This window comes from Cylas formicarius, unplaced genomic scaffold, assembly GCF_029955315.1.
Source record: "Cylas formicarius isolate icCylForm1 unplaced genomic scaffold, icCylForm1.1 PGA_scaffold_7__23_contigs__length_41026272, whole genome shotgun sequence".
Lineage (NCBI taxonomy): Eukaryota > Metazoa > Arthropoda > Insecta > Coleoptera > Brentidae > Cylas > Cylas formicarius.
Genome location: NW_026844352.1, coordinates 8,654,427 through 8,669,825, shown reverse-complemented (window position 1 = coordinate 8,669,825; position 15,399 = coordinate 8,654,427). Strand labels below are relative to the sequence as shown.

At 34.0% G+C, this 15,399-nt stretch overlaps 1 protein-coding gene across 2 annotated transcripts in view; it reads left to right on the top strand.

The window, feature by feature from the left end:
• LOC132704864 (chondroadherin-like) overlaps positions 1-13,803 on the top strand; it is a 222,186-nt gene extending 208,383 nt beyond the window's left edge. For both annotated transcript variants that reach the window (XM_060675162.1, XM_060675161.1), the window contains exons 4-5: positions 4,485-4,672; positions 11,624-13,803. In XM_060675162.1, the coding sequence (XP_060531145.1) occupies positions 4,485-4,672; positions 11,624-12,512 (1,077 nt within the window). In that variant the 3' untranslated portion in view covers positions 12,513-13,803. The remainder of the gene's footprint in view (positions 1-4,484; positions 4,673-11,623) is intronic.
• Positions 13,804-15,399: the final 1,596 nt, after the last annotated feature.

Below are 15,399 nucleotides of genomic sequence, written 5' to 3'. Positions count from 1 at the left end.
GTAATAGTAATAATTATAATAGTCTATTGGATACTTCATACAAATTGAGCAAATAAAAGAGTTAAGTAAAAATCCTCGCCAATGTGCCAAATATACAAAATTTCCCGGGATTTTGTTCGTCAACGCACAATAAAAAATGCAATCGCTTAATGGAATGTGGTTTACAATAAATATTTATAGTAGTAGTTAACAATAATATAAGATAAACAATAAATAATTGAAAACTTTTGACAAAAGAAAATTAGAAAATAAAACAAAACAAATGAACAAGGGCGACCAGTTATAAAAGTTACCTCCTCTACCATTTTTAATTTACATTTTACGAAAAAATAATTAATACAAAAGTCGTAGGGTTTAATGTATATTTTTTAAACTGTATATATTATTTCATAAAAATAAAGGCTCTTGTACTGTGGTTACATCTTGGCATATCTTGAATATTATTATTGTGCAAAATTCAATAAAGGAATGGTTTCGTTTGACGAAATTATTCGACCCAAATATAACAGCATATTGTACGTTTAAAATAAGCCCTAGTTTCGTTTATAAAACTAATAGACCGTAAAATTGATGGAATGTTTTGAAGTTTTAAGCATTTTAGTGATTTTGACATGCTGAATCTGATTTAAAAACTATAAATTGTCAAATTTTGAGAGGTATACGTAACAAAAACTCCCATTACTTTTTATGGGTTGAGTTTTTGAGCTTTTTCTTACAAAATAGGAATAGTTGTTTTCTGTTGCGAGGTATATTTGATTGGATGGACCGTTTCCGAGTAAAGTAGATTTTAAAAATACACTGTTTAGCATTCCCATCTTTAGCATTTTCAAATTTTCAGGAAATTGCTTATCCATATTATCATTGTTATTTATTCATCAAAAGTTAACATGTAGGCATGGAGCCTTTCCTAGGCCATCATCTATCGGAAAAAGGAATTGAGCCAAATAGGGAAAAAGTCCAATTTCGACCACCGTGACCCAAAGAAGATTTGCGTAGTTTCCTGGCTTCCCTCACTAAACTTTTGCGGCGGCCAACAAAACGAAAAGTCAAATTTCATTGGACGCCGGAACATCAGAGGAACTTCGACTGGCTGATGGTCATTCCAAGTCTCCAATACTGAGCCACTTCGACCCTTCTAGAAAAACACGGTTGATCGCTGGTGCAATTCCTGTAACACTTGGTGCCGTTCTTATCCAGTTTGACCAGGAACGTCCGAGACTCGTCTCGTTTGCAAGCAAATGATTCATTAGTACGGAACAACGAAACTGAGAAAGTAGGTATTCCGTTGGTATGGGGCGTGGAGAGGTTTTACTGCTATCTTATGGGCTTAGATATTGAGTTCGTCATTGAGACTGGAGACTGCTTTTAGACCATCGTCTAGACCACCTGCCAGTATAGAGCGATGGGTATTAAGACTACAATGTTTTAAATACAAGGTGACCAACCAGTCCAACAGATGTCAGAGACCTCCCTCAACGAGACGAGTCGTTTTTATCATCGGCTACAGCAGATATCAACTGCATTCCAAGCCTCCGGAAGGGAAGAGTCTGTTGAGAAGATTGCAATGAAGCTAAGAAAAAACGACGGACAGTGGCAGCTCATCAATGTGAAAGATTACGCAACGCAGAATTTAGTACGAACGCATTGTGTATTATAATTGTCTTGTTATATTTGTATAGTTTTTGGTTTACAAATAATTAATATACGAACAGTATGCTGCGACTGGGTTTAATTGTGTCTCACCCCGGGTGTAGGATAACACAGTGCTCCTTGTGTATCGCTACAAAAATGTTTTGACAACATCGCAATTCGTAGGGTTAAAATGCAAGTTGCTTTCCGCCAGCTATATCTAGTTAGATTTATTAAATTTAAATCTTGTTCCCTAACTTTAATAGTTAAAGTTCCTATTGCTTCCTAAAGCTCCAAGACTTCTTCACTGACTTTCCCTAAATAATTTTCCATATTTAAATTGTCACAATTTAGAACTGTCAGCAACATTTGAATCAGAGTTAGCGTTCTGCTTCTTGGTTTTTCGCATAATTTACACCCTTGCACGTTTGCACAACAAAATATTTTTATTCTTAGTTGAGACAACTTTCTCGCCGATATAGCGGCTGCAGTTCCCAAGTTTTGTTGGACAAAGACCAATTGTAGATCCGATAGATTCTTCGATTTTTATTGCCCCCGTTGCTATATGCCTTAATCCACGTAGTTTTCGCTTTTCTGCCTCGGGGTGGGCTCGAAATATGTGATGGATGTGTTTCTACATGATAATTTGACAACAGATGTTTGGACAGGTATCATAGGCAATTTGTTGATAGGTTTATTTTGCCAATAAATGGTAATAGTAAAAATTTTGCAAACAAGTGGATAGGTCGAGGCGGCTCAGTCAATTGTACGTAATTTTATTTATGCCACAGAAATAGTACCTTTTTCACGTAACAAAGTCTAAAAGTGAAAAGTTGCGCTCCTAACCACAATTTGACATTTATATTTTTAGAATCATATTTAGTACGCCCAATCTTCGCAACAATTTCTAAACCTATTTTCAGGTCCAAACTAGGACCTATTGTGGACGTAGAATATGCTGTTGTAATTTGGCCCACTAGTTTAGGCAAACCCTGTATAGAAAATGATAAATGTGCAAATAGAAACAGACTTGAATATATGGATATACATATCATTTGTCTATCCGAATAGATTAATTATATTTATATATATTTAAATTATATTTAAATATATTTTTGGCAAAACATTAAATTAAAATGTTGTTGAAAAATTTTGAAGAACTTATTTTTTTACAACTCGACGATGACTCGGCAAATATATTTAAGAATTTTAAGTTGAAATGTAGAATAGTCCTGATCTTAATCTCCCAGATACTTATTTGTGGGGGTATTTAAAAAACAATATTTATTTTAGGAAGCATGGCAATATAGATTAAATTAAAGAACTCATTAAAATACTATTTATGATTGGCATCAATTAATTAGTGTTTATATACTCGTAATTTTGTGTTTTAGATGTGCAACGGTAATATTTCAATTTTTTGTCAACTGAAATCGTAATTCGTGTATCCATTTTTGAACAATAAGAATATTCAAGATATGCCGTAACTGTCATAATTAAACAAAAGACGTAGCGTTGTGAAAAATATGGAGTCACAATTTACGACCCCAATAGATAGAGGGCACGAAGAAAAACAGGCAGTTTGCCTAAAATGAAGAGAGAAGGAGAATGACGTGACATTATGATGATGATAATCAGCGTAAAATGTCCTTTCTTTTTATGAAATAATATACAATTTTAAAAAATATATAAATTTGATGTACTATGCTTTTTGGCACACCTTATATATAAATAAATATGTAATATTTTCCCAACATAAAAAAACTGATTGATGAAATCTAAGGGCAATACATTTGCGATTAATGGATGTATTATTAATATTATTTTAGGAAATTGGTATTGGATTTTTTATTGCATCTGGTTTTTCGTTTTCTCCTCGAATCTGTTTGATTTTAGTAGGTTTACACATTCTTTCTGCCCGTCTTTGAATGAATTGCAACTGTAGATCTACAACCAATCCCGTTTTGGACAGACTTTTTAGATAATAAAATAAATAGCTTATTTTGTTATAAGCATTTGCATAATCAGTAACCGTACATCCAATAACCAATATATATTACAAGCAGAAATTGCTTCAGTATAGTTCAATTCTCTTGTATTATTATCTAATATAATATTGTTTTGCATTTTGTACTTTACGAGTACCAATTGCGAGTGCTAAATATTTTTAAAATAATAATTTCTTCAAAATTGTTTTTAACAACAATTGTTGAGTATTTTCAAGTTGTTAAATAAATTCCTTTTTGTAAATATTTTCGGACTTTTTTTTCTAAGCCTTGTTGGGTTCCACTACTGGCCGCGGATCTGTTCCCTAATGGAGGTATACACCCAAAATCTTCCGCGGTGAACAGGCGGATTGGAAGATGTTTTTCACAAACCCAATACCCAAGGCTCCTGATGGCAATCTAACGCAAAACCTCCGAAGTCGAGCTGACAGGTCCAACGCCTTGCCAACCACGCCATCCTCGATCCCAACTTTACCCGAAAGAAAATAATTTTTTTTCTATTTTATGCAAATTGTTACAAAATCACTGTCTATTTTGTGTCTGGTGGCTGGCAAAATTCACGAAGTTGATGCGAAATTCTCGGTCATTCTCACTATGACTAGGACAAAACAAGGACGAGAAAAGTTTACATTTTGAAAGATAAAAATATTTTCAGACCTCACGATGTGTAAAAGAATCGAACCAACTGTTAAGCGGTGTCGACAGTCTAGAATCAAAACGTTAAAATAAAATCAAACGGAGCATATTGTTTTCCAGACTGAATAATAATAATGAGATATCCGAAATTTCTCATGCAAATAATTGCGTGACTACAATTATAAAATTCAATAACGTGTAATTTTGTTTCAGGTTTTGTGTAACTCAGGCGGATTGCGCGACATCCCGCTGAAGCTGCTTCCATCCACCGTGGAGCATTTGTCGTTAACGAGAAATCATTTCCCAATTATTAAAAGCGACTCGTTCGCAGGGCTCAGGTACTTGCGGAAGCTTTCGTTGGACGGGAACAACATATCAATTATTAAGCCCTTCGCTTTCAGGTAGGTTATCCTGGGGGATTAGGGCTTTGGCGGGTATCGACCGTTTCAAATATGGCCGACGTCAGGGTCACAAAGCGATTGTGTTTCAACTGGTGTGGGGGGGATCGTTTTATCGATGTCAAATGGTTTATAATTACTAGGACCAGTAGGTTCTGGTCTTTGAGCACAAGAGAGCTTTGGGATGAGATGTATCGATTAAGATGCCATCAGCGAGCTATCCAAACTCGTTTCAAGTATCTTATACGGCTAAATCAAAATCGACATATAATGTTGTAAATCCGGCAAAGAAATGCTATTAGAAGAATATTGTCTGAATTAAAAGTTTAATAGATTCTTCGAACTCAAAACGAGTCATATCTTTATATATTAATTTGGATATCATCTTGCTCTAATCTGATTGACTGAGATTTTGTTGATTTTGAACGAAGAAAATTAAGATCATGCTCTAAATCCGTTTGATTCGATTTTTGTAATATTTATTATTGTAACTAATTGTTTCAAAAGGTTTTACCTCTGTTGGATCACAAATTAAGGGCGTCATATTAATGCTGGTTTAGTTTTAAATACAGTATACAGAGTATTTTCTAAATGAATGTGAATGAATGAATGCGATATACGGTTTTCGCTTAAAGAAATAAAAACCTCTTCTCAGCAGGCAGAGAAATTAGTTTTTATTTTTATGTGCAAAATTTTTTTTTAAAGAAATTAGTGGCGTGCCACTGGCTGTCGATGAACATATAATATTTTGGTTAATTAAGTCGCCACTGCACCGGTTAAATCGAGAACCTTTTTTGTGAAAAATATAATATCTATCTAAGACAAGATATCTAATTTTATGAAATGTGAAATTCCGTACGCCCACCACTGATGAATTAAAAAAAAAAACGGTTGACTAAATAATGCCTCTTGATACACAGTACATGTGTGCCAATTTTCATTAACACATCTAAAGTGGTAAATATATTTTGTTTTACATCCCCCTGTATATCAAAAGTTAGGACGTTTAGGACGTATGTTCATATGAAGTTTTTTTTAAATAGACCCAAAAATCACCCCCTTAATTATTGACATTCGATCAGGAAACACCCTGGATAAATGGATGATGCCTATAAATGTTGCAATAATAAATGTTTTCAATATTTTATGAATAAATATTCATATGAAATATGAACTTTTAGACCCGTGAGAATCTGCTGGATGATCAAGCAACAACAAATTAACGAGAATTAGTTAAAACTGATAAACGAAAATTTTGAGAACTTTTTTGTAAGGACCATTTACTGTAATATGCAATCAAAACTTAATCGCAATTTATAGTGTCAAAACAATAGCAAATAATCGATCTGATGCCTTGGCTTAATACAAACCAACCCGCAGAGTTGACACTGTTAACGCTGTTGTTAACATAGACAATTAAAGCCACTATTACCTAACTAATAATCGTAACCCGCCGGACGGTTGATCCTTCATGCAGAACGTACAAGATAGGGAAACTAGAATTTATTGAAAGGAGATTGTTAGTCTAAGTTTCACGTAACGGAATGGCTAAATAAGTGGAATCTTAAACAGGTATCTCCCTTGTACTTTCCCGTTGCTGGCCGTAGTTAGAATGGTGCCTTGTAATAAGACAATCTCGAAATGGTCAAAAGGTATAGCTTGTGATAAAAAAGAATGGACGAAATTTTGAAGATTTTGTTTAGGAATGGAAACTCATGTGTTTTATGCGCCGCTACTGATCTATACTGAACTCTTGACTGAAGATGTTCTTTAAGAGTTGGAAGTCTTAGCCGTCAATAGATAAAAGCTTTTATTTTTGTGAGGATTGAAACCTCGCGCATCTTGGTTCTTTACTTTCATTCATCAGCTCTAAGAAAGAGGAAACATGTTTTAACATGATCTTAAGAGCTAAAAAGCTAAGCCGTAGCAGGCGCAATCTATTAAGGCTTTGGGATTATTTTACAACATCCTGCTAGAGAAGTAAAGAACATGCAACATAGACAGTAAGCAAACAAATGATAAGTACAAATAACTTGGGAATTTCATTTTGAAAAGTTTTCAGAACATCGAATATAAGCATTTCCAAAGGTAGAAATTGTCAGTTTCGTATTAATACAAATTTTTCACTATAATTTATTAGACGTACGCACAACGGGATGGATTTTTTTCAGGAATTAAAGCTAATCGGAAAATAATATCTTTTTCTGAACTAGAACAATGTATATTAATTACGCGACATATTTATTCTAATAACAGGGTCGATAAAAATTATCCATATTTTGTGAAATACTGGTTGCAATGTGATTTTACTTACAACTTACAACCAAAGAGATCCTTAACTCTCAGTATAATAATTGCTATTTATCTTCTAAAACAGCAGCAAAAAATTCCTCACACTACACAAATGCAAATTTTGCATACTTGATGGAAACCTATTTTGACAGTTAATTTTTACGGACCGTTTTCATCTTTTTAATAAGTATGTTACGTTAGTTGGATACGTCACCCGAAATTGTCAACGGTTTCGTGATATGAGTATCTGTCAAGTGTATTTGTTTTCAACTGTGTAGATACCGAATATTATGATGGGAATACTAATACGTACAAATGAGCTCTAAACATTCTGGCCCACACAAACAATTAAGATTTAAATTTGATAAGAAAATTCTTAAGGTCTATTCATAAGGGGGGCGTGGAGTTATAAAACCTTATTGGGTATGCAAAGGCACTACCGAGGTGCCCAACGAAAGTGCAGGTAGCACCACCCGAGTTAGGGTCAATTGATGGGTTTTGCGTATTATTCTCCATTCGCCACCAAGACTAAAATGTTGGGTCAAATGAAAATTAGGCGTTATATACAGGAAGGCCGGTTCACCAGCAATATTACTAATATTACATAATCGAAAAATATGCATTATTGGAATTCTGAAAATAAACTTGAATTTGAGACAAATATACAAGGTCGAAGATCGGTTAAAGAATTTAATTTCAAAGTTGTTAAGTTCGAATGGTTCTATAGGTAGGTTGTTATTAACGCTACCTTCGAGGGCAATTGATTTTTCTGAATGATTAGATATATCAATAGTATATTAATTTTTTGTAATCGTAACAAGGGTTGGTTGTATTTCAACTTCATCGTCACGATAGTAGGGCATTATCCATGTCGTATTATTAGGTAGATTAGTCCTAAGTGTTGCTTTTTATATAGTTTTTGGGGAAATTTCTACTACGTAGTCGTCGAAATTTTGTCTACATTGAAAGGGAATTTGTATATAGTGGTTTTTTAACCTTGCATTCTTTAAATCAATATTTAGATTTAGTTTACAAAAATCTTTAATTCCTAAAATACCATCAAAATATTCATGAAATGAGCATAGAATAAATTCAGTTGGATCGGTGATACCAATGCATGTAAATAATTACATATTTGCTTTATGTGTGGCTGAACCTGCACCGTAAGGTCTAATTAAAGAGGGTCTAAGAAAATATGCATGAGAACCTGTATCGATAAGTAAACGGATTTGATAGTTAGGAATTTCGATGTAGGGTAACTGATTTATTTGAAAACTATTTAGGGTTAAACAGGGTTGGCTTCGTCCGAGGCTACTGACTGAAAATTTTCTAATTGATCAATGATGCTATTTTCCTCTTCGAACTGTTCGACATGCTCGTAGTTGAAGTCATAATTACAGTAATAATCGTATTCGTTAAGTTCAGTTAAGTCAGCTTAAGGTTCATTAATTTCGGGGTTCGCTGTTTTCCACATGCGTTAGTTCTTGGAATGTAAAGTTTTGTTTACCTGTGGGTTGGAAATGATTATATTGTGGTCTTATTTGAGAAAATGGCTTTTTAGGTTGTATACTTACACCTGACATTGGTTGGGGGTATTGATTTTTTGAGTTCGGGGGGTTGTTTTGATTTGAGGTGTGGGGTTGCTGAAAGCGTTGCCTGAAAAATTGGCTTTGTGGCTTAAAGAATTGAGGTTTGAAAAGTTGATTTTGTGGTTGGAAGAATTGATTTTCATTGGACGTTTGATTAGGGGGTTTAAAAGTTTAAAAGACAAATTCGATTGTCTATAGAGTTAAATCGGTGGGTTGTTGAATACTCTTTGGGTGTTTGGCAAACTATGATTGATTGGTTTCTGTATATTGTGCCGCATTAGGTTATTATTTTGTAGATAATTATTTTTGACTTTGACTTGTTAGGATTTCATAGTTTAGATTTTGGGGATTTTGAACTATAAGTAACGTTCTCAACTCATTGGAAATATTCGCCAAAAGATTTGGTGTTGCTGTTAATTCGTTTTGAGAAATTAATATTGCTCTCGCTTCGGCATTTTGAATTTCAGAACATATTTTTGTATTAATTTTGGTGACTAAGACTTTGAGTTTTTGGATATAATCTTGAGTAGATTCGTTTTTCTTGGATATAAATATTAATTGTTGCTGATGATTTGCATGAGTCATTGGATCGCTGAATTTTTGTGTTAAAGCTAACCTTATCTCGACCCAAGCTGTAAGGTCTGGTTAATAAAAAAATATTCGGCTGTTCCTAGTATTTTTCATTTAATTGCCAAAATAACACATTCTTGTTCCGATACCTCGTTGTTAAAATATCTTGTGCGAAAAATATCGATTTGTTTTATACAAGAATCCAAACGGGAAAGGTTTTTAGCAAACTAGCGGTTGATCTCAAAGCGTCGGCCATTGCACTAATAGCTTTAGTTTCTAGACTCGTATTTATAAAAGCAGAATTATTTTCGTCCCTACAATATAATAGAGAAATATTAAAGTTCGTCTATACCTCGAGGTTGATTATTTGTGGAATTATCTCTTCGAGGATAAGTAATATCCGATAAGCTATTTCTAAATTTCTTCATCAAATTTTCGCCAACAAATTTAAAATTTTCACTTCTTAACTAACAGCAGTCACAACTTTAAGGAACAATTTGGTAAAAATTTACAATAAGTTCCTAGTTTCGTTCCTGTATCAACCAACACTTTCGTCGAAGAGATTCACTTTCCAAGTGAGGTATTGGTTGTAGTGGAAGTTGGGTTGGACCAATTAGTCCCGCTGGTGCCAGGAGTCCCAAGTGCTCTGCGTAGTAGATCTGGAGTCCTTTTCTTGACTGTTGAAACAGAAGCATGTCGTACCGTCGATCCAATGTACTGACAATCGAAAAGGGTAATCCAGCGCACAAATCACGATAGATTAGTGATGGCAATTCGGTACACTACTTGCAACGGAAAGTTTTCCAAAAACGCGGGCAAAAGGAACATACCGACTGCTCCAATTTATATAATTAAGCATTAAGCATATGTCTCGTATTACTTACTATTCTTTATTAACATACTTAAAATAAGTGGCCATATAACAAAGTGTAGTGCGGTATTTAAAGAGATAGGGCCAATATTTTATTTATTTTAGATTTATTAAAAAATAATATTAAGCCCGGATTTAAATAAACTTTACTCCTTTTTGTGGCGGTACTTTAAAATAGAAAAGTTTTTGTATTACAACAACAAATTTTAGATGCAGCTAATCAATTAAATGCGACCAATTTTAAATAAATTTTGATCGATTTCATAAAAAAATATTAGGGACGCTTTCAGAATTGAGGTTATTGCGATGATATTGCCTCGGAATTGATAAAAATTGTCAATAAATTCAAAGCGGTGTAAGGCAGACCAATGTTGATGTATATCATTGGATTCTTCTTTTAATTGGCTATGCGAAAATGCAAAAATCTACAGGATGTTTGATTTTAAAAAATTCAGAGTAGTAACATTTTGCAACACCTCGTAATCGATAAAAAATATTTCAATTTTGAATATTGTTTGCGAAAAAATATTATTTTCGGTGCATTAGAGATCGATATAGAGATATTTAGATATATCGTTGGATTCGTCTTTTAAAGGGCTATTTAAAAATGTATCAAAATATTAGGTATTCCGTTTAAAAAGCTTTTCAACTTCATTATTTGATTGCAACTTAATTTGATCACCCTGTATCTAATTGAGTGACAATCGAAATAATATTATTTTTTAAAACACTCAATGCCTTGAGCAAACAGTAGCTTAAGGTATTTCATTTTCATTTAATAAAACGATGTTTGTTTAAAAATAGTCCCTGTACGCATCCATTTCTGTGCAATAAGTGACGAAAAAGCTGATTTTAACTGGAATCTCATGGAAATCAACATGAAACGGCACCCGGTTGATATCTCTATGTTTGATATTGTTTGCAATATCAAGTTATGTTTTTTTCCAAGATGAAGTTCGAGTCTTCTCTACTTTTACTAAGTTAGCCTTTGACCGACATAGTCTTGAAAAACATCCGATTTCATGTCCTAGTGCAATTTCCCGTATGGCATTTTTGAAGGGTTAGAAAAATTAACGATTGGTCTCTTCCTTTTTCTTTAAGTCGTCTTAATACCCTTTGACATTCGAAAATAATTTTAACGCACAGAAATTTCCCTGCGCCTATGGCGATACCCATATTAAGCGGAACCGGGCGGTATTTCCCATTTTATTACTCTATTATACATATCTGTCAGAATAGTTGATTATAATAGTTTTGTACGCCCAAGACTAAAGGGAAATAAGTTGGTTTTTTAGTTGAAATATTGGTTTGAATACATAATGAAAATGTAATTTAGCGATAGTGGTACCCAAAATTATCCAAGTCTTCCTTTGAATACGTAGTTTTTGGTTTTTTATATATTTTATTTCCATGCTTAGTGCAAAGGTCGTCCCAGTATTTGTGAATATTCTCTCGCGAAAGTTTCATCTACACCGTAGACTGTAGATACTGTAGTTTGAGTATAAATTACTTTACATTTCTCCAAATCCACATCAATTATTTGTGGACAAGTAAAAATATCGTACTAGATTATGCGTTTCGCCTCATCTAGACTACGAAGTTTCAATATTGTTTACGGAATTATTCTTTTAGGGGCCTGCCACGTCTCCGCGATCTGTCAATTCAGCAGACTCCACTCGAAACCGTCGCTCAGTTCGCGTTCGCCGGATTGCAGAACATAACGTCGATCTATCTGAGCCACAACAAGATCAGGAGGGTCGAGGGTTACGCGTTCGCCGGCACGACGAACCTCAGATCTTTGGTGCTGACTAACAATCCGATTACGAAACTGGATAGCAACGCGTTCAGCGGTTTAACAAACGTCGAGCGAATAAGCTTCCCGTCAGGGATAAGAGTGCTCGAGCCCGACTGCTTTAACGGATTAGACACGGTAGGTTACATCAAGCTGGCGTTCATGGACCTGCCCGGCCTCAAGAGGGGTATTTTCCGAGGCCTAACCAACATCAACGTGTTATCGATTCAAGAATCGGACCTCGGCAACATCGACGGCGACGCCTTCGACGAAATGACTTACGTCCGTACGTTAAACTTTTTAAATAACAAAATCGACTCGGTCCAGTGGCTGAATTGGACTGTCGAGCAGCACATCGGCCACGTAAAATTCCAGGGTAACCATATATTAGAGGTACCGAGACCGGAAACTCTTCTGGTTGAAGTCGAGAAACTAACTGTGATATCGAACCATTTTCCGTGCGACTGCCATATCCATTCCCTCCTGGACGGGCCGTTAGCGAATGGCAGCATGTTGGAGTTTATATCGAAAAATTACTGTATATCGCCGTTAGAAGTAAACGGAATGCCCATGAGCAACATCGATATAGATTCCATCGGTAGATGCCAGGAGGAGGTGACCCGGGGGAATCTCGAGGCGTCGAAAGACACTGCCGACGGAGCGTCAGCGCTCTATTCCTGTTGGGCCTATTTCGTGATGTGCGCGGCGGAAGTTTTATGGATTACGTGAAGTTCAGAGTGACGGAGCGGGAGTTTAGGAACTGCTGACTAAAAAAAATGTGATATTAAACTTGTAAATAAGGACCGTTTTCGTTGTGATCGTTTCGTATAGCCGTTTCGCGTGTTGGACGGGCTTTTTATTTATTTTCAGGGCGTTAATATACAGGGTGTCTTTGTACGTTTGATGGTTTTACAGGTGTCACAAACAGAAATATTGTAACTCTCTTGGATTTTTAGATAGATAGATTTTCAAAATTTGACTTATCGAAAAGGTAAAATCCAAGATAAAAGTTAAAAACTTGCATGTTAATGGACTTTCCGATGAAATAGATTTTTTATTAATTACTTAAAATTTTTAAAAAATGACTTTCATAAAGCTTGGCCATGCTTATTTGAGGTCATAAGATCCTTTATTTAACGTAATTCTTCAAAAGTAACCCGTTTTGTAATTAAATGTATTAGTGCGAGGAATAAGGTTTTTCGTTTATTTTTGAACGAAAAAAGTAATTTTGATTTGCTCCTACCAAAGAAATTATGAAATGTTTTGGTTGATAAAAATGTTTTATATTGAATTTTGAGACAACCTGTATTTGTATCACTTAATAATACGACCCCAATGTTGTATTGTATAAGGTTAGATTATTAATGATAAATTACATTGTTTTAAATGGGACTCCGTAATTTATACTTATTTTGATAGTTCAGTTAAAAGTAACACAACTAACCAAAATGGTTCCAAACAAAACTACTAACCATCAAACTAAGCAACAATATACGACCTTGATCCATTCAAATTGTCCAAAACTTTTATACAAAACATTTTAATAATAGTTGTTAATAACCTAGGTTAGGAGCAAAATTTTCAACCGTTTCGAATACATTTTGCTCCACGAAACAGCTATACGGATTATATACCAAACTGTAAATAAAAATCGTTTTCGAAAACTAGTTGTCAATGGGTAAGCGCTTCATCTGAGATCGTTGAATATATTTGTGTTTGTCCATATCAAATAAAGTTGATCTTTTATTGTATCAGCCTTTGAAGTGTTTTGCGGTACCTATTTGGATTCAGAAGAAAGGAATTGATAACATACCTTGAAATCGGTAGCTGACATACAAATAAACAGTGCGCGGTAAATATCTGTTCATCAAAAACCTATATGTGCGTTAATGAGCTAAGGAAAAACATTATACAACAATAATGCAATGCAATAATAAACAGGATTTTCCATTTTAAATGTAAATTTACAAATCTTCATCGCGAAACGTCACCAGGAGGTATCCAAAAGATTTGTAAATAATATTAGTCGCCTTTCAAAAATGCTTCTAATTTTTAAAAGAAGCGGCAATGTCTAACCTGCCATCAAACACGACTTACCATGAATGTGAAGCAGTGGTTTCCGCGCAATATCTGCTTTCAAGTCATGAAAATGTCGTTCTATTAATTCCGACAAAGTGGCATATTTTTAGTTGCTGCAACTTTAAAGATGTCTTATTCACAAGTACCTTTATTTGCAGCCCGTTTCGACACCGTCATTGGGAGAAAATGTAAACAAAGTTGTCGTTTATAGTGCTTCAAGCATAACCAAACCCAACTTTAAATATTTATTCTAGATATCCACCAGCGAGAAAAATTTGTGTGAATTTGGTGCTTCTGAAGAATTAAACATTTTATAAACAATTTATAACATAGGAATTTACAACTAAGGAATTTTAGACTTTGCTCTATTCAACAAAAACATTTTCGGTGGCAACATTGGAATCTTAATATTTCTTAATATTACCATAACAAGAATTTCCCTATTGTTGTTTAAAGTAATTTGACAAACGTTAAAGTTTTATGCTTAAATTATAAGTTGTTGTAGTTCGCTACATGAAATCGGTAATGTGATATCTATATTTCATAAGAGCAACTATTTTGCGCTATTTTAATATATTTTTAATTCGGTATCAAATAGAACATCATAGTGCTAAATAGAACAGCATAAACGCACGTTTTGAAACTTTCAAATCATTAAACAACAATTGGGGCAATTATTGTCATCTATAAATTTTCAGGGTCGCCAAATTTAAAAAACTTTTTATTACAATAAAAAAGATAGCGCGCTCGTAAACCCGGCGTGATATCGATTGATGTCCATCACTCCAAGTAATTTACAATTACAATTACGATTGACGCTTTCTGAAGCTTAATTGACGATTCTGAATTACAATTAATATTTTCTGAAAATAAGCTTACAATTCTGAAATATAATTGACGCATTCTGAATTAAATGTGGAAAAGGTGTGCATTATATGAAAGTGTGAAATGAAATTGATTTTTAATCAGTAATTTTTAACCAACTTTAGCCTATTAGGTACAGATTCTATTATTTCTTCTTTCTTCTTATTATTCTGTTTTTCTTTTTTAAAATGTTTTGCATGTATTTTTGTATCACATTTTTCGTTTTTAATTTTTTCAAAAATCAATTATCCTCAATTAATATTTTGTTGGAAACGCTACCAGTGTAGTTACTATTTTAAGTTTAAAACAAAGAAATATTGTTTTTTTTTATAATTTTGTTTTAGTTTTAATACCTTCATACGTGGCTAAAAATAAGTACCCAACGCCCAGAAAATGACAAGAATGACAATGATAATAAACTAAACTAAACTTAGAAAGAGTGTGGATGAAAACCCAAATAAAAATGAATCCAGTGGCACTGTTGCTATTTCAAAAAATATTGGACAAACTATGTTATCTGATAAAAAATTGAGAAAATATGAAGAAGAGTTAAGTACGGATTTACATACTTTTTAAAAAACTTCTGGATTCCTCCTGCGTCGTTTTTTGCTGAGTCGTAATTGCTGATGTTTCGCCAATCATCCTGTTGGCTTCTTCAGATCTTGACTGAAAC